The following is a 25,986-nucleotide window of genomic DNA, read 5'->3' as shown; positions in this document are numbered from 1 at the left end:
TCATTCTTTTCGTGTTTTTACATAGCTTTCATATTCACAGAAGCATATGCGTGAAGAAGAGAATCCGCAGTGGTGATTCCAGCTCAGCAGATTCAACACAGCCTGCTTTTCCCGCCCAATTACTTTTTTATTTGTAAGTGGAACAGATGTGAAAATCGGGCAGTACCGGGACGAAGTCCAGACAAGGCACCAATAATTGAAACGGTGGGATTTTTTGGGGGGGGTGCTATGAGAGAAGCGGAAAGTTGAGCGACAGCCGTGGTGACGAAGCTGCGGAACCGAATGCGCCGCTGTGGCGGCGAACGGCTGAGGAGAGGCGCCCGCCCGCGACCGTGGGCAGCGGCGGAGGCTGCGGGGAGGCAGCCGCCCTCGGTGCCCGCGGCGGGACCTAGGCGCGGGGCCGCTGGCGGTGGGGAGCGCGGCCCTTCCCGTGTCGGCCTTCGCCGTGCGGTGACTCCCGGCAGCGATCCCGTAGCTGAATTCTTCCTCGTTTTCTTTGAAAATCTTCCTGCTTCGGGGCAGCGAGGCGGCAGTCAGGGGAGCGGGGCTAGCTGGGCTTCACCTTCCGCGGCCGGGTTAGGTGCTTACGAGAGGGACAGCTGAAGGAAATGTCTGACCCTGCAAGTCGTTCTGCATCTTACAGGCTCGGGTTTTCCCGTTTAACAGGAGTAATTACAAATATTAAAAGAAACGCTCATTAAATTATCTTTAGGATCGGATCCACCATGCTTCTGTCCCATCATGGACTGCTGTTTGGTTTGTGGCCCAGTGTTGCTTTTTTAAAATGGAGTTCAGGTGCTTTTCTTCAGATAGTGAAGGGGGGAGAGAAGAGAAAACATATTAGCAGAAGGAAAGATAGATTTGTGAACTGTTGCTTAAAAGCAAGGAGAATATTTGATGTGTTGCCATGTCTGAAGATGCTTTATTGGAAGAGGACATTTGGGAGTACAAATCCATTAGGAAGCAAAAGCATCAGAGTAATTCAGAGAGCATCTCTACACCTGTGCAGAAAGTAAGTGATGGCAAGTGCAGGCCAAAAAGAAAGAGAAATAGAAATAAAAAAAAATCCATAGAAAAACCTGATACGCTTCAGAAAACTGAACAGAGATCAAGGCCAAATCAGGATGTAGATCAATGTAAAGATGACAGTAGTGTGCACTCCCAGGAAAGCGTGAGTAGCCTGACGGAGCAGAGCTCACAAAATGCAAAGCCCGTTCATGATGGATACTGTCCGAGCTGCCAGATGCCTTTCTCTTTGCTGTTGGTCCAGACACCTCGATGGCACGTTGCTGAATGTTTGGATACTCCAGGATCCATTGAAAAAGGTATGAATAGAGTAAGAAAAAAGCCTTCAGAGAAGAGTTAAAAGCTCCTCACATAATGTTGGTGTAAACCTTGGTTTTCATATTTAGTTCAAAATCTGAGATGGTAGTTGGTATGATTTTTAGAATGTTATTACTGACAATGTATCAGTAATGTTTTCATATGAGATTTTTGGTTTTTTTGTGAAGAACATGGAAATCTGACATGAAAATCTTGTATCAGAATCTAATCTCAAAACTTTGTAGAGTAGTGATAAAGGTTCATGGTTGTTTATCAAGCTCCAGTTTTAGTAGTTTATTGAAGAAATTGAAGGTGCATATTTACCATTTTAAGATAATGGAACCTGTTTCAATTACTAAGTCAGCATCAGCAAAAAAACCTCCTTCAATTAAGAGGCTGATAGTTTTGACACTGAATTTCTTTCTCCTTAGGTATAAATTTTATTACCCTGTATCCATGTTGCTATATGACTTGTCCAATTGTCTATGGATGGTTGTAAGCTGAAATCAGTCTGTTAGGCTTACTTGAAATGTTAGCCCCTTGATCCAGTATGCTTTAGAAATTTTATATAGAATTATACATGAACATTCCAGTATCATAAGACAACACAATTTTGAGTTCCATACGAGAGGGATAAAACTGACTCATTCCAATTGCTAGTTTCATGTATGGAAATACCATGTCTGAACAGATCCAGGTATCCAACTTATGTTCTTAATACACCTCATAACTTTTGAAAAACAGAAAGCATACAGTCAGGAAATTTGAGTAAAGGCTGTTCAGGTAACACAGTCACTTTCTTTTTATATCTTTGTAACTTTCCTTGAAGTTTCTTCTTCAGAACAATGAAATGTGAGCCCCTTGAATCCTGATTTTTGGCAGTGGTTTAAATTAAGGCAGATGTGTTAACACCTCATTTCCATCTCTTACTCCCATAATTAACAGATGAAAAATCCTTCTGATTGATTTATGCATTCACCATAAAATCCTCAAAAGTTAGGCTAGCAAACTCTCAACAAAAAAGTCTAGGGAACAGCCACAGCTTTTTTGCTGGCATCTGAATCCTGAATACTTTTTTCACATAAGTAAATACATGACTTTTTTTTTTTTTTTTTTTTTAAATTTAATGTGTAACCCAGCAGACAATTTGAAATGGAATTTCAGGTTAATTGAGAACTGAGATTTGCTTTGTTTTGAAACATGTCTACTGGCCTTTTCTGGTGCTACTGCTCTGAGCTCATTCCTTGCATGTGAGACAATTCTAAACTGGAAGCCATATGATTACATTAGCACAGTATTGAAACAGGGTTAAGTCCTCTTGTTGTTAGAGAGCTGTATTAATTCAGGCATAGTGCTGTATTAGCAGCAGCTGTTTGGTTTTAGGTTGGAAGCATTCTTATTTCCAGCCAGCTCAGGGCAGGAGGTCTTGGCAGCTTGAAAATTACTTTTTACTTGTGTGTTCTGGCCTCCAATAGCTGCATTTATAAGAAAAAGCTTTTAAATTGTGTGTCATGTGTGATTTTTATTTTAATAATTATGCCAACTGTATTTGCAAATATATTAACGTTGCTTCTCTGTTTAACCGTTTTCATAGAGTGTCCTGATGGTTTACTGTGCACTTCCACCATTCCATCCCACTACAAGCGCTATAGCCATTTTCTACTTGCAGCAAGCAGGGCAGGAGATTATCTTGTAAGCTCTTCGGAGGAAGGAAACACTTTGGAGAGGAAGGTGACATATTCTACTGCTGCAAAGCCCAGCTGTTCCCCAAGTCATGTAGAGGAAATTTCACAGAATGAGAAACCATCTGATAATGTAAAAAATGTCCCACACGATGACTGTACATTGATGGTACAGAGTTCACTGCAACTGAAGTCTCTAAATATAATCAGTGAAAGTACTTCCTCTTTTGCAGATACTCAAAAGCCTCAACAGACATGTCAGTTTACACAGACCACAGATAATAGTTGTAAATTTGAATTTTATGACTTTGCATCCTCTCAAGAAACTGGAACAGAAGATCTGTGTAGTCAGAAAGATACAAGTCAGCCAAGTCTACTACAGTCAAAAGCTGACTTCAGTGACTGTGAAATTTCTTATTCTCCACTGAGTACTTTTGAGGAAAGTGAAGAGGAAACTGAGGAAGAGGAGAAGAAAGTAAAAATATCACAAAATAAATTATTCAAAGTGCAGAACTTTGGAGATGAAGAATCTAATTCTGTGGTGTTTAAAACATTTGATGGACTTTTCTCACAGCAAAACTCTCAGTATAAGCATGCCAAAATGGGAAATTTCATAATAAAAAAAAAACACTGTGAGGAAGTAAATACACTGAACCATCTAGATCATAGTGTAAAAACTGTTTCTCAGAGTCACATGAACAGCAAGTTCTGTAATTCAGCACATGTAGATAATCAGCATCAGCAAGAAGTACTAGCCAGTGGATCCTCTTTTCCTTTTAATTGTGAGGAGGTTGAACAACCAGAATTTATTTCCTCTGTGGCTAAAGCAGGTCACACAGAGTCAGAAGATACTGGTGCCTGTGCTTTGGATTCTGCATACGTGAGTTTTACTGAGACATCATCACTGCTAGTCAGAGAAGGTACTGGGTCTCTTCTGACACAGAAAAGTAATGTTTTGAGGGACCCAAGTAACATTTTAACTAATACAGATAAAATGACTGCCAATGCAATTGAAAAAACAGCTTGCCAGGAGAGTTTGCAGTCAGTAGTGGACGAACAAGGAAATCTTAATACAGCTGCTGTGTGCTTTCCCAGCCCCATCTCTAAACCAGTGTCATCTCTTTCTTTAGCAAATATGAATGCCAAATCCAGTTCTGCCAAAGAACTCAAACAAATGGACATTGGTGTTTTCTTTGGGTTAAAACCCAAAGTAAAACAGGAAAACAAAGGAGAGACCCGTTTGAGTGAGGGAAAGCAGATCTCAAGTACAGTAACTCCCAATGGAAAGAGGCCCAGACAGCAAAAAAGGAAAGCTGAAGGGTCTGTGGAAGATGTAGAAGCAGTTATAGAAAGTTCAAGTAAAAATGGAGCCTTTGCAGATGCAAGTTCTGGTGGCCAACGATGGTCGATAAAAAAATTTAAAGAATTACCTACGACAGGTGAAGGAACAAGAAAAAAACACTGCCCTTTCTACAAGAAAATACCAGGTGAGAGAGAACTCTTGCTTTTTGTAGAGGTTAACTAATTTTGGCTTGAGTGTTGTAATTTTTTTCCTAATTTTAGGCTTCAGTATTCTTTGCTCTTCTAAATAACCATTTAGACTGCAGCTCATAATGAATTTTCTTTCCTCCATCTAAGTTGATAAAATCTTTTGTAGGTGCAGATCTCCAGAAGAAGGTGATTGCAGAACTAGAGTCAGTAATGGCTTCATCAATGAAGTGAAATAGTTGTCTCAGGAAAATTATTTCAAGGACTGACCTTTGAATGTTTTTGACAGAGTAAAAAACATCATCAGTATTGAAAGATGGATCTGCTTTCTTAAATTATTTTGAATATAGCCCTTGTTAATATTCACTCCTAATTCCTGAATTTAATCTTTTCATTGCTTCAGTTGTGCCTGAAAATAGGGCTGTCAATAGCAATTATTTCCTTACACTAAGTTAAAAAAATGGAGTTTAATTTTGTATTTGAAATTCACAAGTATTAGAAATATGAAGTAGTACAACTGTGAAAACAAAGAAATGAAAACCAAGCAGAAGAATTTAGCTAAGGAAACAGCCAAGAATTTCTCAGAATCTCCTCAAGCAATTACATAAAATACAGGATGATGGATCAGTGGCTTAAAAAGTTTCAAATCCTCACAGTTCTTTTTATCACTAAAGGACTGTCTTAGTCTTAGGCAGGTATTTGAGGAAGCCAAATAGAAATATGTTAGTGATCCTAAGTGCCAAGCTCCTGCTTGAAGACTGACCTGTAAGTCTTTGTGGGGTTATACCAGTATCATGGTTTCCATGGGCTTAGAGAATTTTCTATATATAATAAATTTGAAGAGCAGACTCCTATGCCTACAATGCAATTTTAAAGTTGCTTTGTTATTATCTCTATTATCTTTGTTCCGAATTTTGTTACTACATTTGAAGCATATTTGACTGTATATTTGATGTTTATCCCCATGGCCTAGTATAATTCAGCCTCCCTGACGTTTTGAGTCTGGTACCTCAAACACTTGGGGATTTTTTGGTTTGTGATTTTTAATTAGCAGACTGCTATTGTTTTTGGAGTTGCAAATACTTGAAGTTCTAGCCTCAAGTAAGTAGAACTATTTCTAGTTCTCCTAGAAGATCTGGGAAATTTGCATAACATAAAATGAAAAATATTTGAGTGCCACCAGATGAATTAGTTCTGTGCGCTGTTTGGTGGTTTTAAGAAAGTGTAACCCAATGTGAAAGGACCATTTGGCATTGGACCAGTATGGACCAGTAAGGACCAGTATGTTTGCATTTTTAAAAAATTACATATGCAGAGAAAAGGGCTGTCTTCTATAAAGCTGTCTTCATGCAACATCTTTATACAAACAGCACCTCACTGAAAGCATACAATGGCAAATCAGTCACGTTTCATCTCAGCAGATATATTCAAAGACCCCAGATTGCTTGCTTGATAATTATATGGTAGCATGTTTTAAGAGGAATATTAAATGTAGAATAATTGAAAAATGGCAGTTTGATTGCAAAATGCATTTTCTTAAGCTGTAGTTACCTGTTTTATTTTGGTTGGTATTAGATTTTAATCTACATGAACTTTCAAAAATACCAGCTGAATGCAGATAAATGTGTTTTATTTGCTTAACCAGTTGCCATCTGTATAGGATGGCAGCTAAGCAATAGATATTTGGGAGGCCTGTGAAAGTATTTGTGTGTGGAAACTCTGTTAAATTTTTATTTTAGTAAGTTAAAATCTTTTTTGTGACTGTTGACTCATATGCAAACCATGCTCATCTTTAAATGGCTCCTTCAACTGTGTGCAGTGTAACTGTATTACCTTTTAATTTGGAAGAAAGAAGAAAGAACAAAAGGAACATCTGAGCAAAAACTAGTTCTGAACTATGCGTGTTTCTATGTTCAACTATGCCGGCTTCTCTTCCGTTTTTGCTGTAGGAACTGGTTTTACAGTTGATGCTTTCCAGTATGGAGAAATTGAAGGCTGCACAGCTTATTTCCTTACTCATTTTCACTCTGATCACTACTGTGGGCTAACAAAAAACTTCATGTTTCCAATCTACTGTAATAAGGTAAGGTTTTCCAAGATTACTAGATATTATCAAATCCATATGCAACTATAATCACTTTTATACTGATGAAAGTAAATAGAAGATTAGAGGTTCCATTGTTGGGTCAGTTAGACACAGTAGATATGTATAGGGGAATCTGGGTTTCCCTTCTAAGAAATTCTTACCCTAATTTGACTGATGAAGATCAGTGAAACTTCCCTGTCTAGACACCATGAAAAAATTGAGGTTTAAAAGAATCTCTAAAGGTCATATAGTCCAATCTCCTGCACAGTGCAGGTCTAACTTCAAAGTTAGATCAGACTGCAGAGAGCCTTTGTTGGTCAAATTTTGAAAATAGGACAGATTCCACTACATCTCCTCACAACCTGTTGCAGTACTTACCCACTCTGAAATTTTTTCTGAATACACAAGTGAAATGTCCCTTTTTGCAACTTGAGACTAGCTTGTTCTCTTTGTGTGCATCATGGAGAAGAATGTGGCTCCATCTTCTCTGTAACTCTGTTCAAGTGATGGAAGTCTGAAATTAGATTCCACTTAAGCCATCTCTTCTCCACATTCAGTAAATGGAGTTGTTTTAGCCTGGTCCTGTGTGTCCTGTGCTTCAGGCTGCTGAATGGCCAAGACTGCCATTAGCTATATATGTCCAAACAACACTTCTTTACTCATAACATGGTAGGGGACCTTGCCTAATCAACCCATCCAGAATCTTAAAAATCTGTTTCTGATTTACTCTGGAAGTCTCCTGGAATGCTTGTGTCCCGTGTTGCCCTTCCAGTAGATGTTGGGGTGACTGCAGTCCCCCATGATAAGATCCAGGGCCTGTGACCTGGGAATTTCTTGAGTTGTTTGAAGAAGGCTTTGCCCACCTTCTCTTCTTGACTTGGCAATCTGTAGCAGATGTTATTCCCCCTTGTTTGCCTCCTTTCTGATTCCAATCCATAACCTGTTGACAGGCTTTTAAAAGTTTGCTTTTTTAAGATAGCTTTTTTTCAGTTTGCTTTTTGAGAGGTGAAATGCTACTGAAAGGCTTGATTATACCCAGGATCTCATAGTTTCTCTCTAAGCCAGGCAGTCTGGCTTTGAGAGCCTTTGTTTCTAAAATAAACAAAGGCTTTTTTTAGATTTTTTTCCTATTCCATATTAAATCCTTTCCCTGTTACAGATAACTGGCAACCTGGTGAAGAGCAAACTTCGAGTCAAAGAGCAGTACATCCACGTGCTGCCGATGGACACAGAATGTATAGTGAATGGGATCAAAGTGTTGTTGCTGGATGCCAATCAGTATGTATCATTGCATTTGTTGTGGAATATTTGTATGTATAGAATATTAGAGATAAATAGATGTACAGATACAGTTTATGTTTTCATGATTTTTAGGTTTCAGTGGATCTGAAAAAAAAGGGTGAAAATACTTCACATTCCTGAGTTGGCTTAGTAACATGCATTTTCACTTCAGAAGTGAATTAGGCATGTAGGAGCCTAAATTTCTTGCAAGTAGTTAGCTTTTGAAATAGGTGAATTATTTTTGAAAATGAAACTTAGGCTTTTTTGATAATTTTAGCTTAACTTTATTCTTTTTTTGTTGTAATGAGTACATAGTGTTAACCACACATAGCTCTACAATTTTTAAGCTTGTTGAGAGGTGGAATGATTTTTCTAGTGGTCTGGACACTAGGTTTTGGTGTCTAGTTGGGAACACCTTAGATTTGATTATCAGATATGTTAGGTTTCTGTAGCTTCAACTGAAGATAGTGAAATCTTCAGCTAAATAAAAATGTAGTACTTTGGATCCCAGGAGAGACAAAACCTAGCCAACATTTTGAAAACTGAACTTTAAAGAAAAGCCTGTTGAAATGTGCTGAAGACTTTTACTGGATTCAGTGATAAAGGGTGAGATTTTTGTCTAGCATTACGCTGGCACTGTGTGGTAATGCTGTTTTTAAAGTTCAGTAGCACCTGACTTCCAGCCCTGTGCTCTTGCTGTTCTGCCTCTTGGTGCCTTATTTGGCTATGGGCTAGAGGAAGAGTCCTTTCCCTGAAGTATATATTGAAATGCAGCACTGTGTCACAGCTGGTTTGAATATTACTTATCTTAGGATTTGTTTATAGTTGGAGAGATAAGATTCCATGGAGTCCTTTGAGAACCCTTTCTGGGAATGAAGGAAGCCTTGTTGCTTATGTAATTTGGACACTGCTCATTTTTCCTGTTTGTCTCTCTGATCCCCTGCTTCAATTTAAAAGGCATATAAACCTTGGGCACAAAGTTCAACTTTTTGGAGAGTTCACCAATTCTGTCATTTTAGCTCTGATTCATGCCAGTTTTTCCTTTTTTGAGATTTCATTTACCCTTTACAGATGATTCATGTTCGAAATAGTCCCACTCTGGTTTTCCAGTCTGAGCAGTTGCCCTTCAGACAGCTTTGGCGAGGAACTGCAGAAGGTGCAATGGAATCACTGTGGCCAATAAGGATTGTATTTATAACCAGGGAATTCTGGATGGAGGATACTGTTTAAAATCTGCAAATAGAATTTAAAAGGAAATGCTTCAGTAAGTCCTGCAGGAATGAACATGCATCCGCAATAATACAATTCTGTTGCTCCTCAATAAGAATGCTGCTTCTCTTTGGTGTGCTGTTTCCCCTTTAAATCAAGTAATAGAACCTCAGAGATTGCAACTGAGGCAGCATCTTTGTCGTACCTAGAAGAAGACAGAGCATCCCAAAAAGGCAGTTAATGCTTGATTACTTTACTGTTGGTGTGGTTTTTTTCTTCCCTCCATCTCAGCTGAGAACTCAAGTCTAGCTTGTCTATGGCCATAAGGTTAGCTTCAGAGTTCCTTTAGAAATCAGGAATTTCTAGCTAAATTAGGCTGCGTAGTAGCTGTGATTTAAAATGCTGTTCTGCACAACTTCCTGCTACTGAAGAGTGGTTTATCTCTTAAGGCAGTTTATCAGTATAGAGAACTAACATAATTTGTATGCGGTTTTTTTGTTTGTTTCAGTTGTCCAGGTGCAACAATGATCCTTTTCTGTCTACCTAGTGGAACTGTTATTCTGCACACAGGAGACTTCAGGGCAGATCCTTCTATGGAGCGCTATCCTGCTCTCCTTGGTCAACAAGTCCATACCCTTTACCTTGATACCACGTAAGTTGTGTTTCTTTTTTTTTCAGTATAACCCTCTTTTCAGTTTAGTAAGACTTTATATGAACCAAATAAATGTAAGTATAAATGACATTACTGTTTTAACACTTGTTAGCTCTATTTAGTGTTGAATAAAATCAGATATTTATTGAAAGTCCATGCATGTCTAGCTTGTTCATCTGTTATGCTGTTACATGAGAGAATACAAGTGGGTAGTGGAAAAGGTGCTAAAGTATTTGCTGAGATGGCCTTATTATTTATAAGTGTTATTAAATTCTGGGTGTCAAAATTCATACATTGAGTGTTCAGCTCTAAAACAAGAGGTCCATGGAACGCTGGTTTTATATGGATTCAACTCTATTATGAAAAGAGGTGTGGGGGAATTCGAAGAGTGAAAGAATGCCAAATGGTTAAATCAGTTGTCCAGGTTTTCATTAGACCTTTCTCTGACTCATGTGTATAAAATTGTTTTTCTGTGTATGATGACTAATGCCCAGCTGCAGTCTTTTATTTCTGTTCCATATGCTTCTGTGAATGAATAATGCCTTATGTTATGGTTTGTGTGCGTGACAAAAAATAGACATAAGGATGTAATTAGTACGTGATACAAATATCTAGCTTGAAAGAGCACTTGGTATCTATAGAGAAAAAAACTGCAGAATTGAGTGTCAGTGTCAGACAAGTGAATAGTTGTAGCGAAAAGACTGATATATGCAATGTAAATTTTATTGCAACGATTTCATCTGAGCACCTCAGCCGTTTCTAATAAATAGATTGCAAGTAGACTGAAATTATATAGAAAGATAAGGTCTTTTTCATTACTTTGTTATTGTATGCATGCAGTTTTGAGGGCCTTCTTGGTAAATTCAGATGTCTTCTATCTTGTGTAACGAAGTGGTATATCTTGTTTCCATGCCCCAGATACTGTAGTCCTGAATACACTTTTCCTCCTCAACAAGAGGTTATCCAGTTTGCTGTCAATACTGCCTTTGAGACAGTGACTTTAAACCCACGTACTCTAGTTGTCTGTGGCACCTATTCCATTGGAAAAGAAAAAGTTTTTTTAGGTATGTAAAAGAAATGTACTGGATCAAATAACTAAATAAATATCTAAGTCAGTGTTAAAAGACTTTTTTCTTGAAGATGTAAAGGGTCACTTAGTCTTGATGGTCAGATATTGTGTAAAGAAATTAAATATATTTAATAATCCTACTGCTAGTTTTTTAGTTTTCTAATCAATAAGTTTTAACTTTCTGAAATAAATATTTTTCTGCCATGTTTACAAACCCTCAATATACAGAAGGCCAATTTGGGTACAAATTAATGAACCTATTTAATTGATTGTGGTGAGAAAATTGCTAATGGCAATTACAAAAACATAAATGAGGTCTTTATGACATTTTTGGTGTTAATAATCTCATGTTGTCAAGAAGCAGCAAAGGGATATAATTATTCTTAAACTTCTATTTTGGTAACAGTTTTTCCTTCCAGGTTTATATTACGTATTTCCCTAAATATTTATAGTAATCAGTTCTAATGAAATCAATTTTAACAAAGCATTCCCCAAACTAAAACATATCTCTTCTGACTTAATGAAAATCTTGTGTGCTATGCTTCACTCAGTTACAGCATTAGGAACCAAGATGATTGCTCAAATGGATACTCTAGAGCAGGCAGCTGTGTACCATTTGTGCTTTTAAGTATATTTAAAGTCATCAATACAAGATTTACTTTCACTGAAATTTAGTCTGTCTTTAACGTGGGCTGTTTGTCGCATATTCCAAAAACTGCATGTTTCTGGCTTCTTTGAAATAAATACCAGTTCACCTTGGTAACATTCTACCAAAGAAATATGACTTGGAACTTACCAATGTACTGCTATTCTTCTCTTTCCAATTGTCATACAAAATTCTGGTGCTAAAACATAGGAGCCAGAGTTTTTTAACAGCCATTACAGGTTTCTCTTCTTAATTTAGAATATGAAACACTGTATCCTGTTGAATACAGATTTTTTTCAATAGTAAAAATGATCCAGTGCAATAATTAGGAATATCTCCAAAACAAGCAAAAAATGAACTCTTATAATTTTCTTTATCTGATTTCTTCCCAATTAATCCTAAAGCAATTGCTGAAGTTCTGGGCTCAAAAGCAAGTATGTCCCGTGATAAGTACAAAACACTGCAGTGCTTGGAATCAGCAGCTGTTAATTCCCTCATCAGTTTGGACTGGGATGGTACTTTGCTTCATGTTCTTCCCATGATGCAAATTAATTTTAAGGTAAGTTCAGAAAATATACTCTGATTAACCTGCTGGCTAATCTTACTGTTGGCTCTTCCCAACCGGTGTTGTGTTTGGTGCTTTTTAAGCTCTTGTCAGATCATATCTATCTAGTAAAGTTTTGACATGTAGCAATACATTGAAAATGAAATGCAATTAAACATTAATCTCTGTCTCCAAACGTGATGCACAGAAAGTGTAATTTCACTTCAATGCGGTGCTTGTACAAGATAAGATGTGGTTTGTTCAAAGGCTTGCTCTTTGTGGGCCTTTTTGAAGTAGATTTATGTAATGACTGCAGGATCTGTCCTATCAGCAATTAATATATTGTGACATGGAGTCCCTGTTTTCAGGCTGTCTTTTGCCTGGTATGATGTAGGAAAAGACAAAGGATTTTCTGCCTGTGAGTCTCTCTGTTTTGAGGCAGCCTGTGAACGTGGCCGGCTTCCAGTCTGGTGTTTGATAAAAAAGGAATAGGGTTCTCCATGTTCCTCTCAGTTCAGTTTCCATGTATTTGTAATCATATTTGCATCTTTTAAAGTAATAGTCTCTCTCCTTCCGTGCTGAACCTTGACATGGAGATAAGGATACTTGAAAATCAATGAAAACTCATGCATAAACAAATACACGTATTGAGTGAATTGAAGGACTCCTCATATATACAGATGCTTTAGTTTTTCCACACCATCTTCTCTAATATTTGTAGCAAAAGTGAGCAAAACAGTTTATTTTAAGACATTGTTTCATTTAAGTTGACTTCAAATGCACATTTCAGTTGAGATTTGAGACAGTGGGTTTTTGTTGTTGAGGGTTTTTGTGGGAATTTCTTAGTTAGGCAAGGTGGCTAATTCCTGGGGGAAAAGAAAATTTTTCTAAATAGGCTACAAAATACAGAATGGCATTAAGGCAAAGCAGCAGGCTCTAGATTAAAGGTAACTTGGAAGAAAGAGAAAAACAATGGTCACTTACGCCTTACGGACTTGGATTCATTTTCCTGCTTTGCTTCAGGCCTGCTGTGCCATCTCAAGCAAATCCTTCAGAGCAAGATGGTATTTAGCTGCAGGACCAGGCAAGGTCAGAGCTGACCTAAAAAGGCAAAAAAGAGGCTACATGATTTGGATGGGAGCTGCAGGAGATAGAACTTAATATCTTAACGGTTTGATGTTGCTCTATAATCTTTTCCATGGTGGGGCAGAAAATGAGTAATGGAAACGTGTATGGATTTATTTTTAATGTGTTGTGTTGTCTTAAACAGTAATATATTTTAGTTTCTTTTGCAGATTTTTGGGTTGTTATGTGATTCTGCTGTCATATGTCCCAGCATGTATGGCGTACTCATGTAGCTGTACTTTCAGGCAGAGGGTGTGATTATACCACAAGGAGGTCTAGACAGCCTTACTTCTCAGAGAGAAGCAGTTGTGTCGTGCACAGGGTCTTATTTCTGAGAACAGGAGTTTCTAGACAAATCTACAGCGTGCCAGAAGCAATGCCTGGACCCTGGAAAGGGCCAGGAAAGATTAAAGGCACAGTGATCTACTGGACAAGACTCCTAGTGTAACAGCCATGGCCCTCTGTACTGGGGCTGTGACTTCATGTGTGAAATTCTTGGAATGTGGTCTCATGCTATCATTAGTAATTTTGTGTCCATGTAAGTTAGGCATGGTAGGTAGGCTTCCAGAGTGCTAAACATCCAGTGAGGCCAGTAGCTAGATGAATGTCCAGGTGGAATGTAGTACCACTAAAATGTGGAGAATCTTAAATGCTTAAAGATGAGTTCATATGACCATTTATGTTATTTCTGCTCCAGCAGAATCAGTAAACATGACCTCAGAAAAGACAATATTTTTAAGAATAAATTATCTGATCACTTGTAATCTCATTCTAGTTAAAGAATGATGAATGATACCATCCTGTTTTTACAGACCATGTAAATGTTGATGTCATCATCTCCAGTTGCATGTTTTTGTCTTTTGCTGGATTATACAGGTTTTGTCCTGAATTACTGGCTCATTACTGGGAAAGCCAGAATTTTTTAGTGATTGCCAATGCCTTTGTTATCTTTTGGGTCTCTCCTACCTCTTCTGTTTTATTTGATCCCTAGCCCTACTCAAAAACACAATCCTATTTCTTAATTTGGGCTAATTTCCTGCTCGTGTAGTTTCAGCTGCGAACCTACAAATCCATGAAATCCTTATGGGAGTATTCTCAGTCAAAATCTCAGATTCAGTCCTGATTTAGTAAATTGAGTACATCTGTGATCTTCTCCATCTGTTGCCTTTTTAGTAGAATGCAAATAGCCAAACCCTGATGGTATATTATAGTATCTCCTAGAAGCCCCAGTTTTATACCCTCTTTTGCCCTGTTATGCTCTTTACTAGTAGGAAAAAACCAAACCTGTCTGTGCTCCAGGCTTGATAGTTTTAAGAACTGTAGCATGATTTTTCTGCCTTTAAATTATTGAAAAACTTCTCTGGTCTGTTTCTAGATAAAGAAAAAAAAGCTGCATAAGCTACACGTGCTTACCACAACTGAAGCCTAGTTTGTGGTAACTGTTGATAAAACTGTACGTGCCCAAGGAAGGCTTCCATGTTTCCATAGCTGACTGCTCCCAAGACTAAATCTGGATGCCCACAGCTTTCCTTTCTACCACAAGCAGAAAGGAAATGAGTTCATCGTTTTGAGATGCTCCTGCATATACTTCCTTGTTCACAGGCTTTCTGCTGCGATCAGGGGCTTTTTCTTTTCCTGACCGTTGAATCTCCAGATTGCTGGAAAATGTGACAACTTTTTTTATAAAATTGATATTTTTGCCTGCATATTCAGGAATTTTAGAAGTATTTTTGCAGTCTCTATGTTGTGAATATTTCTTTTCTTTTGATGGCATTGTGCAGCTGTTTAATTCCAGTTTTGAGGCTATCTGAAATCTGCTTTTCTCCATGTTGATTTTCAGGAGTAATGTCAAGCATGTTTTTTCATTTTGGAGTCAGCTGTTTTATTATTTGTAAGCAACTAGCTTAGCTGTTCATGTGTGATTTACAAACACTGTATTGATTCAGCAGAGAGCGTCATTCACCTAAAAAGCCACAGGCACTTAGAAAAGTACGGAAACCTCTATCTGTCTTTCCCCTAGTGACCAGAGTTTAAAGACTAATGTTGGTACCTTCTGCCTAGAACTGAAGCAAACAAAAATGAATAGTGACCATAATTGTGTTAAATCCACTATGAAAAACAGGTGGATCAGTGAATGTTTTTTGACAGGTTGAAAGATGATTTTTGTAAACCCACAGCGTCCTCAGAATATGTGCTACACCCTAGGTTTTCACTTGGCCAAAGACTTGGTGACAATAACGTATGGTGCATTTCCCTTTTCTACTTGAGCTGTCTGTGTCAAGATGTGCACGTTTCTATACAAATGCAGCCACAGTGAGGGAAACTGTGCTACCTGGCTTGAATGTTTCCATCACTTTTTATCTTCAAACATTTATTTGAATATTGAATTCTGGGCAATTTTCTGTCACTGCATCAGGAGTTGCGTCACTGTCCCAAAAATCTGTTGAAGAAACAAGTTCAAATTTGAGAAGAAAGCATATCTTTTCTACTTTATAAATTCATATAGTCTCGATCTGTAGGTAGGATGAAAGCAGTCCCATTCATAATATTGAATACTTGGCCAGGTATCACCAGACTTGATGTATTTTATCTAGGCCTTATGACTGCCCCCTTGAAAAGAACCAGTACTTGAAATGAGAGTTTGGCTAAGATGTGTGAAGTCTGAAGGGTAAAACTAGAAACAGCAAGCTATAGGGGATCAGAGGCAGCAAAAATACATTGGCAGAGGAATAAGTTTTTTGTGTTGTATTGGTGTTGGATTCGATGGGGTTCTTTCTGTTAATTTCTTTTTTTCCTATGTATAGCTCTGTCTTTGTTGAGTTTGTTTATTAGGAGTTGATATCAAACTTTCTTCAGGTGCTGCCTGGGTCAAAAGTGAGATGACATGCTGTAGATTCATGCTCTGCATAGTCTTAATGGCTAACATTTACATAAATAAAAAAAAAATTAAAAATATTTATGATTTTTATATGTGGGGGTTTTTTATTAAAATATTTGTAAAAATAAAACACTGATTACTGCAATATTGCAAGTGGACTTGATATATGGAAAGGAAAGATTTTTAAAAAAAAACCCTCAAAGAGATGTGCTACTTCACTGCAATACTTGGTTTTACTCCAGTAAAATACAGGGATTGCTGTGTGTGCTGATGAATAGCTGTGCTTGAATAAGCCAGATGAGTTTAAGTGGTGTTAGGGCTGATTGTAAATTAACTGTTTAATCATGTTTGAGTCTTCTCATACCTTATGGAATCCGTTGCATGTACTGCTGACTTTAGCGACACTGTAGATAACAGGCTGTCATGGTGATTGGAGGAGGTTGATTTAGCAATGAAATATATTTTGCATTTTAAAAGGATGAAGGTTTAGAACAGTGTTGGCTAAAGAAATAAAAGAAGGAATTGGAATGTATATTTACAGTGGATTTGTTATAAATAAACACTGTAGTAATTTGTTTTGTGGAAAGAGGCCTTCTTTTCTAAAATGCATACATGGTTCTTTTGCAACAGTTTTTTGTAACAGTCAAAAATTGAGGCTTCTGCCACTTGAATATGCAGTGGAAGATTTCCAGAGAACTGAGGTCTTCAGGTCTGTGCACCTCTTAGTTGCTTAGCTCAGTAATGTCTTGTACTAGCATTGAGGTGAGATTTTCAAAAGTGCCTGCGATTGAAATGCACAAATAATTTTTTTATGAGATTGAAATTGCATCCTTAATGTCAATGTTGCACACTTGATTTATAACAAAATTTGAAAGCAGATTAGCATTGCTTAATATAATAATCATTGCATTTGAAGTACTGTATTTAGATTTCATTAGAGCAAGGGGAGCAAATATGTGAATTATTATCTTAAGCTATGTTAATCTTCCTAAAATGAAGTGTGAAGGAGAATTACTGCTACAGTTATATTGTTAATCTAGTGAAGACTGAACATTTACAGTGTATTAACAGTCATGGCAGCTAGCCATAATTCCTGTTGCTAATGAAATGTGTGTTGTGGTAGGGTTTTTTTGTTGTTCTTTAATGTGCCAGTTTGATGGATTCAGTATGTTGCTACTGGACATTGTACTGAAGGTGCTATTAAATGTGGCAGTGTTACAGGCAGCTTTCCGCTTCCCTGCTTAATAATTTTCAAGTATCTGACAGGTTGGTTAGTGTTCTATCACAGCCTATCTATCCTCCTCTCCCCACCTTTTTTTAATCAGTCTTTATATTTGCAGCAGGAAGAGAAATACAAAATAAAGCTTATGATTTTGAGTTCTATAATCTTGTAGGGCTTTTGAATGGAGAATGTGCCTTTAAGATTTTATACAGGGCACATGAAATTGATTTTCTGTTTTTGGTTTGAAATAATACTGACTTCACTTTATCCAGGAATAGGATTGTACATTCCTTATACTTCCTCTCATTCTTTTCCTGATCCTAGCTTAAAGAACATCGAAGGCTAACTTAGCCAACTTGGAGACTTTTTCAAGTTAATTTTTTTTAGAGTGAAGAGATGAGAGGTGGTTTCCTTCCTACCATGAATGGAGATGTGGTAAAACACAGTTTAGTGCTCAGAGCAATACTCAACTCATGCACTGGGTTGTGGCAATTTTTTGGGTAGTTCACTTAATCTCTGAGTGCTTCTGGGTATAAGCAGATGTCAGGATGTCAGTGGCACTTTAAATTAACCAGATGATTTTGCACTGAAGGAGGCTTTCACCATCTTTTATCACCACTCAGCTTGCAAGAGTGCTGACCTCCAGCTGAGAGGAGGAAATGAATGACTTAGGGGGCAAGATCTATAAGAAGATGTGGTTATGCCTTATGTGTTCTGATCTGTAATGTGTAGCCGTTAATATGTGCCTATTCAGATTAAGCAATTGAGATCCTAAGGTACAAGGTGCTCTGCAAATGTAAATACTTAATAATTTCAAGGCAGATGGTATTTAAAATAAAAAAGTTCATATCAAAACACGAAACTAAGATTCAGTCTGAAGTTTCTCCATCATGAAATCTCCAACCTTTAGACTAATGAGCTATTTAATAGGATTCAGTATACTCTATATTCTTTTCACAGGGCTTGCAAGATCACTTGAACAAGTTTTCTGAGAATTTTGATCAAGTTCTGGCTTTCAAACCTACTGGGTGGACCTACTCTGATTCATGCCTTTCTCTGGTGGATATCAAACCTCAGACAAGAGGAAAGATCACCATATATGGTATAAGAGTGGTAAAGATTCAGTGCATTTAGTTTTGTGTGGATGGTTTTCATATTTTTATTCTGGAAACTCCTACTATTCATTGTAACCAGTGCTTTTTCTGATAACTTGTTGAGAAAGTGAACAGATGGATCTCTCCAGGAGAGATCTGTGAACTGAGTAATCGAGAGCACTGTAAATGCAGATTTTTACACAGATTTTGCTCCTGTCCGCCTCTTGCAAATAAAGGCTTTTGTCTGATATCTGTAGAGACTTCAGGGGTGAAATCTTGGCCTGACTGATGCTGGTGGCAGTGCAGTTCCAGAGCCAAGATTTCATTCCATGCTTCACTCATTTGAAAGACTGTGGGTCTTCCTCTTCCTCTCAGTTCTTATTGGTGGGTGGACTTGAATCTCTTAAAATTTTTGCATTCATTTAACCCAATGCTTGGTGTCGCTCGGTTTGCACTGATGAATGACTTGGTAACTTAATGCAAATCTGGGTTTTTGTTTTACCTTAGCTATAAACTTAGATCTCCAATATGAATTTAGAAAAACATTATCTAAAGTATTTCTTAGCTGGAGGGCTTGCAAAAGTATTTTGGCAAGAAGCTAAGTAGACTGACAGATCGCTGTGATTTGTTTCATTTCAGGGATTCCTTACAGTGAACACAGCAGTTACCTGGAAATGAAGCGTTTTGTTCAATGGTTGAAGCCACAGAAAATCATCCCCACTGTAAATATTGGTGACTGGAGGGCCAGAAGCTTGATGGAGAAGCATTTTAGAGACTGGATGATTGAGGGCAGTAGGCATAAATAAATATAAGGAAGAATGTATATTTCAAAGGACGTAGGCTGGAGTGGGAATTGTGAGTTCCTGTGAGTTTTATTTAACTCCTTTTTCCACGGAACTTTCTTCAGGGAGGACTAAGCTGCCATTCTCCTGAGAAAGCTGAATTTGGGGCGGGGGGGGAAACAAAAGGGCCCCTTGCTTTCTTATGTACCTGCTACTTATTTTTCCCGTAACTTACTAACTTTTTTGCCAATGCATATTTCAGGTTATTTTTATCTTGCTCCTTTTTCCTCATTCTTAATTTTCTTCAGATTATGGAGATGCCCAGATGTATAATGCTGGGGAAGAAACCGCCTCCAGGTTACTCATTTCTGAAAAGAAGTTGTTGTAATAAATGAGACAATACTAAGCTTATGTCACATGCTGTCAATTCAGGCTTCAGTGAAGCTCGTTTCATGAGGCAGAGCTGGCTATTGTGATTTAAATCTTGTAAACAAAATTTACCTTGTGAGAGAGGATTGGCTTGGGCTCTTGCAGCATACGTACTTGGGAGAGTGATTTTTATAAAAGACATTGCTACCTATATTCCGCTCAAGATTTTCTGATTTTTTTAAATTTTTTTTTTTTTTCAAATAAAGAACCTACATGAAGCCTGTTCTTTCTGAGCAAAATGCATTTCTTTTCAGTACCATGGTTGCTAATCCAAGAAACTTGTCTGTAATATCTTCAGTGAACGTTCTGTGTATGTTGCTTGTGTAAGATTGCTCTTGCATCCTGGTGGTGCAAATTCTCAGTGCATGGTCAAAGCACAGAAGTGGTTCCTCTCAGTGTAGTCTCCTACAATGCATTTGGGTTTGCAGGGTTGTATGTACAGGTTTGTCACTTGAATTCTGGAAGAACAAGAAAGGCAAATATTAGTACTGGCAGCAGAAAGGTAAGTTGCATTTTGCATTTTTTTCCCTCTGAATCCTACCAGATTATCAGTGCTGTTCTTTGTATATCTGCTTGGTATTTATGATACTGAAGTATGTGGTTGCATGCAGGCACACTAGTATAAGCACTAAAATAAAAACCATTCCAAACTTCTAGGACTTAAAAAAGCTGTATCATGCATAAAGAATCATCCCCCAACCCCCCAGAATAGCTCAACTGAAACCTTCAATGCCCTTTTTTGTCAGGAAAACATTTATTTAATGATCAGTGTAAGTACAAACAGATCCTTGTCTTTGCATGGCAAGTTCTGTAATGTGAAGTCACTTTGTTTTATTTCCGTCTTCTGAGAGAAATAACTGTGTCAAACTCCAATGGGAGAAAATGTTCCTACAGTGATTCATAATCAGTACATTCACTGAAATACAGCATTATTTTTATTTTACATAATGCATTATGATAGCTCTCCTTATTGCAAGAACTGCTAACTGTCTTGGATTGGCATGCTTGTTCCTAAGATTCCACTCCGTTTTGGAGTAGGTGTGTGAAAAAGTATCTTTTACAGCCCTTGCAAATACCGAGCCTGAATTAATGTGTACAAGTTGGAGCAAATTTGAGGATTCTGTTTGGCAGGCAAATGCTTCTAGCAGTTGAATCGTTAAGGAATTATGCATGATTTTTTGGCCTTCCAAGTCTTGTTCCTGACTAATTTTGCACCAAGTATGAGGGGCTGGAGTAAGTACCCCAGAGTCAAAAATCTTAATCACAATTCTGACATCCTCTTGCTTCCACAGTTGCATTTTCAAGGATGAATATTCCTACTGAGAATGAAGGTGTGTGTGGGCTCTCACCATGCTGACGCAGTTACACTGCAGCTGGTAGGTGCAAGACACCTGTTGCCTCTCTGGCTCTTTGCTTTGTGCGATCAGTTTCTACCCTGTTACCCAGAATGAAGGGTTGGGGTTTTTTCCTTTTAAAAGCAAACTTATTTCTGAAACTAACCACAAAAATGATGTATCTTGGAAGACACTGACATCGGCATCTGCTGGGCTGACCCAGTTAATACAGTCCTGATTTGGAACAGATGCCGATAGGCTCGCTTCAGTCAGCACAGCAGAATGGCTTTTGTGCTGGGTTCCTTTTTTGTCTCTATGTGCTGGGGTCTGTTTCCAGTTGCCTGCTCTGCTGTAGGTATTCCTGCGTCAGCCCTCTGGTTGCTTTCATTCCTTCCTCTTTATGGTTTGTATTTGCAGTTCTACCAGCTGTTTTTTGTGGGTAGACTCGAATTCTGCAGTGTTTCATCCACCTTCACATTAGGAGATCTCCATGTTATCCATTTACTTGGCCTCCTTCATATGGAAAGAAGTCTTTTCAGAATCCAAACTTGAGAAGAAATTATTTTTTTCTTATTGTAAAGGAAGAAGATTAATAACAGGATTAGATTGCTTAGGTTACCTAGAAGGTTATATAAGCAGATACAAAAAACCATTTAATTAAACAGTTTTGTGAGAAGATTTATAGCAGGCCTTTTCTCTTCCCTTGTTGAGGTTGTTCCAAGGGACATCTCTCTGATCGCAGCAGGTTAAGTCCAGTGGGGAGCACAGACCTAGGATAAACCTGATTTCAGCATTATTGTGCAGGTGTAATTAATTAGGACTTAGGGAGTGGCTCTACTTTTCCTGACCAAGGAGTGAATGGTTTTTCAGTCTTTTGGCAGTCTTGGCACTATAGATACATGAGTGAAAGCATTCATTATTTTGCTTTAGGGTGGTGGCTCTAACTACAGTGAAGGTACCGCTTTTTCAAAGTCAATAGACGGGGATTTTTGGTCTCTTTTGTGCTATAGAAAGACTGGACCAGAGTCCCCTGGACAGCAGTGTGGATGAGTCAGTCTGTGTCCTTACCTTCACATCAAATGAGTGTCACGTGCTGACATAAATAATACTAGATTTTACTAAAGCAAGATGTGCCTGTGAACATCCCGGAGGCTCTTCCAGTTTCTCTAGTGCTGACAGACTCAGGGCAGAAGGCAAAGCAAGCGAAAGAGGCCGCAGTAACACTCGCTTGATCAGCGCCCAGAATGGTTTTCAAAGCCAACCGCTCTAAAGAATCACTTTGTATTTCCCATCAGGACTCCTGCTCTGATTACATATCACCCCATAGGCAGATAAATGAGCTAAAAGCAACGCTGTTTGAAAAGGCTAGAGGGAAGGGAAAGGGGAGTGGAGGAAGGTGCCTCGCTCGCTGTGCTGACTCAGGCAATGGGTTTCAGGCTAGCTGCGATAAATGAAAGCAGCTACGTGCACCCATGGCCCGTGGGTGCCACTGAGGAGGCTTCTGGGAAGGCAAGGCTGAAGACATTGCAAAATAAAAGCATACGGACAATGAAAGGGAGCTTCAAGGTGCCAGATATCTTTCTAAACCTTGATGTGAAATAACGATTGATAGTAACGTGGAGTGGAGAAAGGAACGGAGATGTCATTGGGATAGTTAGAGCATTTCTCTTACCTGATCAAACTTTCTACTCATATGTGCTTAGTAAAGGCCATTAAGATAAATTGCCATTTAAGTTTGTTTGTTCTTTAAGATAGCATGACTTCAGATACATCCGCAAGCAATTTGGGATTGATTTTTACTGAGACTGTGTTTTGAATTTGAAGACTACTTAGGGGGATTACGTGGGAGACTTGTTACCATGTCAGGCTAAAGATGCAGTTATTGCCTTGATGTGTTTTCTGTGTCTGTTAAATAATTTTTGGCGAGTTTTCTTTGGTAGGGGACAAAAAGCAGGTGAGTTTTGAGAACAAGAGAATGCATCCCAAACTTCCCCATCCTGCCTTAGCTACAGAAAACCATCTGCTTCTCATTTCAGAATCAAAACAAATACCAGCATCTTTCGAGGGTGGGGCAGAGGCTGCTTTATGTCTTTAGGATTTATAGTGAAATGATGCAATTTGAAATTGTGTTTGATATCTGATTCAAAACTCAACTGTGTTTGCAAAACAGTATTTGTAAAATGCAGTATCTGGGGGAAATATGGCAGGGATGAATGACATTCACAGGAATCCTTGAAAGTTTGTCAGTACAAATGTTGGAAAAAGGAGCTCTTGTACTTAAGTGTCACATGTCGGTTCAGATTATAAATGTGATTCGGAGCGCTGAATGTAATGCTCTCCCCAGAAGTGCATAGAAAAGCTAGAAGGAGCTTACAGCCCTCTAACAGAAATGAAGGAACAAGATGGGCTGTCACTGTTTGCAGATAAGGAAAACAGCACAGAAGAGCTAGCTGCCTTCCCACTGAATCTAACCCAGCTCTACCCGCTGGCTGCGGGCACGAGTTTCAGTGGAGGAGCTGTAGGCCGCAAAGGCAGAGCCCTGCACCGCCTGGATGCCTGCTCTTTCCCCTTTCTACTCTGAACCTTTACCCCCTGTTGTACAATGGCACCTTGTTATCGAATCTCCAGCAAATACTTTGGCAGGGAAGAGGCTTTTCCACTCTGTCACATCTGCTCTGGTATCTCGGAGCAGATAGCGACTTGTTTGTGCCAGTTTCCAATAAGTACTTACATAAACCAAACAGTTTTTAAAACCTCTAAGTTTTCCCATCTGGCATTTGAATTTAACTTTATTCACCTTTTCTTCTGTACATTGTATTGGCTGGTAAGGTTGGAAGAAGAAAAAAATTCACCATCTTGGGGGAAAAAGATACCAGCAGCGCACCCGAGGAAAAGGTGACGCAAGGACACAAATGCGAACAGGGGTGACTTTGGAGCTGAGTTCAGCAAGATCAGGGCTGGCCGTGAGGTTCTGCAGGTCCCGACTCCTGCTGCCTCCCACCCCTCCCGGCTGCCCACCACCTTCCTCCATGCAGGGAGACAGTGATTTCAGTGAGCTCTGTTGGGAGAAGCAAAATTTGTTTTTTCTGATCATTCCAGTCATTTGTCAGCTCCTAGCAGAGACCTCTCCAATGCAGCACTGCCGGCAGCAGGATCTAACCCACTTTTCAGCTCCTGTTTTAGAGAAGAGATGGACTGGGGCGTTTATCCCGGCAGGGCTTCCTCAATCAGAGAAAGACAGGTTGGACTTCGCTTGTTACTGAAGCTGTATTATTTGCTTGGCTCTCTGCCGTGTTCTTGGTTGCATCTATTGCCTGAACGAGGGAGGGAAAGCTGCAGTTAGTTCTTTGTGCTGCTACCCAGCGACTGTCGGAGGAATTGAGCTCTGCAGCACAGCAGGAGCCTGGTTTTTCTCTGCCACTACGGTCACTCGCAGCACAGCTCCTTCCTCCCAGCTCCTCTGCAGGGAGAGCGGCGGCGGGGCCCACGGCCAGGCAGGGGAGAGCGGGGTCCCACAGCATCGCTGGGGCAGGCACCGACAGCCCTGGGGGGCAGAAATAGGGTCCTGGGCCGTGGGGGACATTCTGGGGGGGCTGGGCAGGGCTGTTACAGACCATTGGTGCCCTCAGGGCCCTGACGAACCTTTCCAGAAGTCACTGCCGTGTAAACCCAAGCTATTCCATTTTTGACAAAGAAGCAGCAGTGACCAAGGGAGAGGGACAAGCGTGGCAGGACAGTGGTACGCTTAGCGATGGCTCGTTAGGTAACGACGAACCCCCAAACTGCCCTAACAGATTAATGGGGCGGGGGGAGCAGGGATGCTGTCCCCTGTGCTCATTTGGCAAAGGATGACTCGCAAAGCTGGAAAAGGCCAGCTGAGGACAGCAGGGTGGGAGGCGAGCAGGGCATGGCTCCGTGGAGCTGCTGTCAGCGGGAGCTGGGGGTCCGCAGCCTCCCCGTGGCAGTGCCCACACCAGCACCGCCTGCAGATCCCTCCGGCCGTGTCAGCTGGAGTTACTCGGTTGATGTTTGTCCTGTCTCACCTGCCCTGATGGCATTTCTAAACCTCCTGGCCGAGCACCACGTGCTGACAGTGTCCTGGCTATGTCCCACCTGGAGGACCAGGGGAGGAACCTGCTGTGAGCTTCCCCTGCTCCAGAGCTGGCAGTTGGAGATCTGGCAGCCGCTCTTGGGTCCATGAGCTGTGCGAGGACCCTGGATGGGGCAGCGCAGGAAATCCAATGGCCCACGTTAACCTGGTTTCCACACCAAACACAACCTAAGGGACAGCTGCCATCCACTCGGCTGCTTTCGCTGCCGATTCGTACCCCTTCGGTGAAATACAGCCTGCGAGGAGCTGCCAGTGATCCGCTGTCACCCATGAACGAAACCAAAAGCTCTGGGAAAGAACTGGGGGACACCATCAGGCTCATAAAACACCTCGTCCACCAAGCAATTCAAATCAAGTCATTTCCTTCTGTTGACAACTCACTTCTTTCTTCCTTTTTTTCTCTCTCTTTGTTAATCCTTGGAGGAGTACTAATTTGAGCTGGAGATCCTCATGTGCAAATAGGAGTCTAAGCCAAAGGTGGGCAGAAAAGGCGGTGAAGGACTCTGTGTGCATCTAATAAATACGATAGTGGCAGAGTGTGCTGGAGCGAATGAAGATTTGAGAGGGTTGCACACCGCACCAGCCATGAAATGTGATGCTTAATCAATTAGGGAGTTACACGGCGACAGAAGTGAATGATCAGTGACTTCAAAGCCAGCAGGTGTTTGGGCTCTCGCATCCCTGTTTGGTGCCTTCCAGTTTGCTCCCGTGATGTACATTCAAACAAGCAGCCTGATTCCTATGCCTGCTGGGGACAGCAGACATCTTGCCTGTGTCCGCTACAGAGTTGGCCGCAGCCCTGGCCTGTTTGTCAGGAAGCACCAGGAAAAACACGACGAGGCAAAGGCGAGCAGGAGTCCATCATGCAGGATGGCCGCTCACCGAGATGAGCTATGGCTCAAATCATGTCCCCAGCTACACCTTGAAGCTGCTGCTTTTCTTTTCGTTACCCTTCTGGGCTGTTAGAACACGGGGCCGCAGCCCTGGGGACGAGGCAGCACGTGGGTCCCCTGCGGGGAGAAGAGCGGTGA

At 39.9% G+C, this 25,986-nt stretch overlaps 1 protein-coding gene across 2 annotated transcripts; it reads left to right on the top strand.

The window, feature by feature from the left end:
• Positions 1 to 10: 10 nt before the first annotated feature.
• Positions 11 to 19,736, top strand: DCLRE1A (DNA cross-link repair 1A). 2 transcript variants are annotated; one of them, XM_072871267.1, is made up of 9 exons: positions 11 to 1,325; positions 2,918 to 4,492; positions 6,443 to 6,576; positions 7,739 to 7,857; positions 9,578 to 9,721; positions 10,640 to 10,785; positions 11,841 to 11,995; positions 18,166 to 18,307; positions 18,939 to 19,736. In XM_072871267.1, the coding sequence occupies exons 1-9, from the start codon at positions 908 to 910 to the stop codon at positions 19,103 to 19,105; spliced, it is 3,000 nt and encodes a 999-aa protein (XP_072727368.1). In that variant the 5' UTR covers positions 11 to 907; the 3' UTR covers positions 19,106 to 19,736. The 2 variants fall into 2 exon arrangements, with proteins under 2 accessions (XP_072727368.1, XP_072727369.1); XM_072871268.1 differs by having other exon boundaries at positions 18,166 to 18,318.
• Positions 19,737 to 25,986: the final 6,250 nt, after the last annotated feature.

The sequence above is a fragment of the Ciconia boyciana genome, chromosome 8, assembly GCF_034638445.1.
Source record: "Ciconia boyciana chromosome 8, ASM3463844v1, whole genome shotgun sequence".
Lineage (NCBI taxonomy): Eukaryota > Metazoa > Chordata > Aves > Ciconiiformes > Ciconiidae > Ciconia > Ciconia boyciana.
The sequence above is the reverse complement of the archived record's forward strand: the minus strand, read 5'-3'. Positions and strand labels throughout refer to the sequence as shown.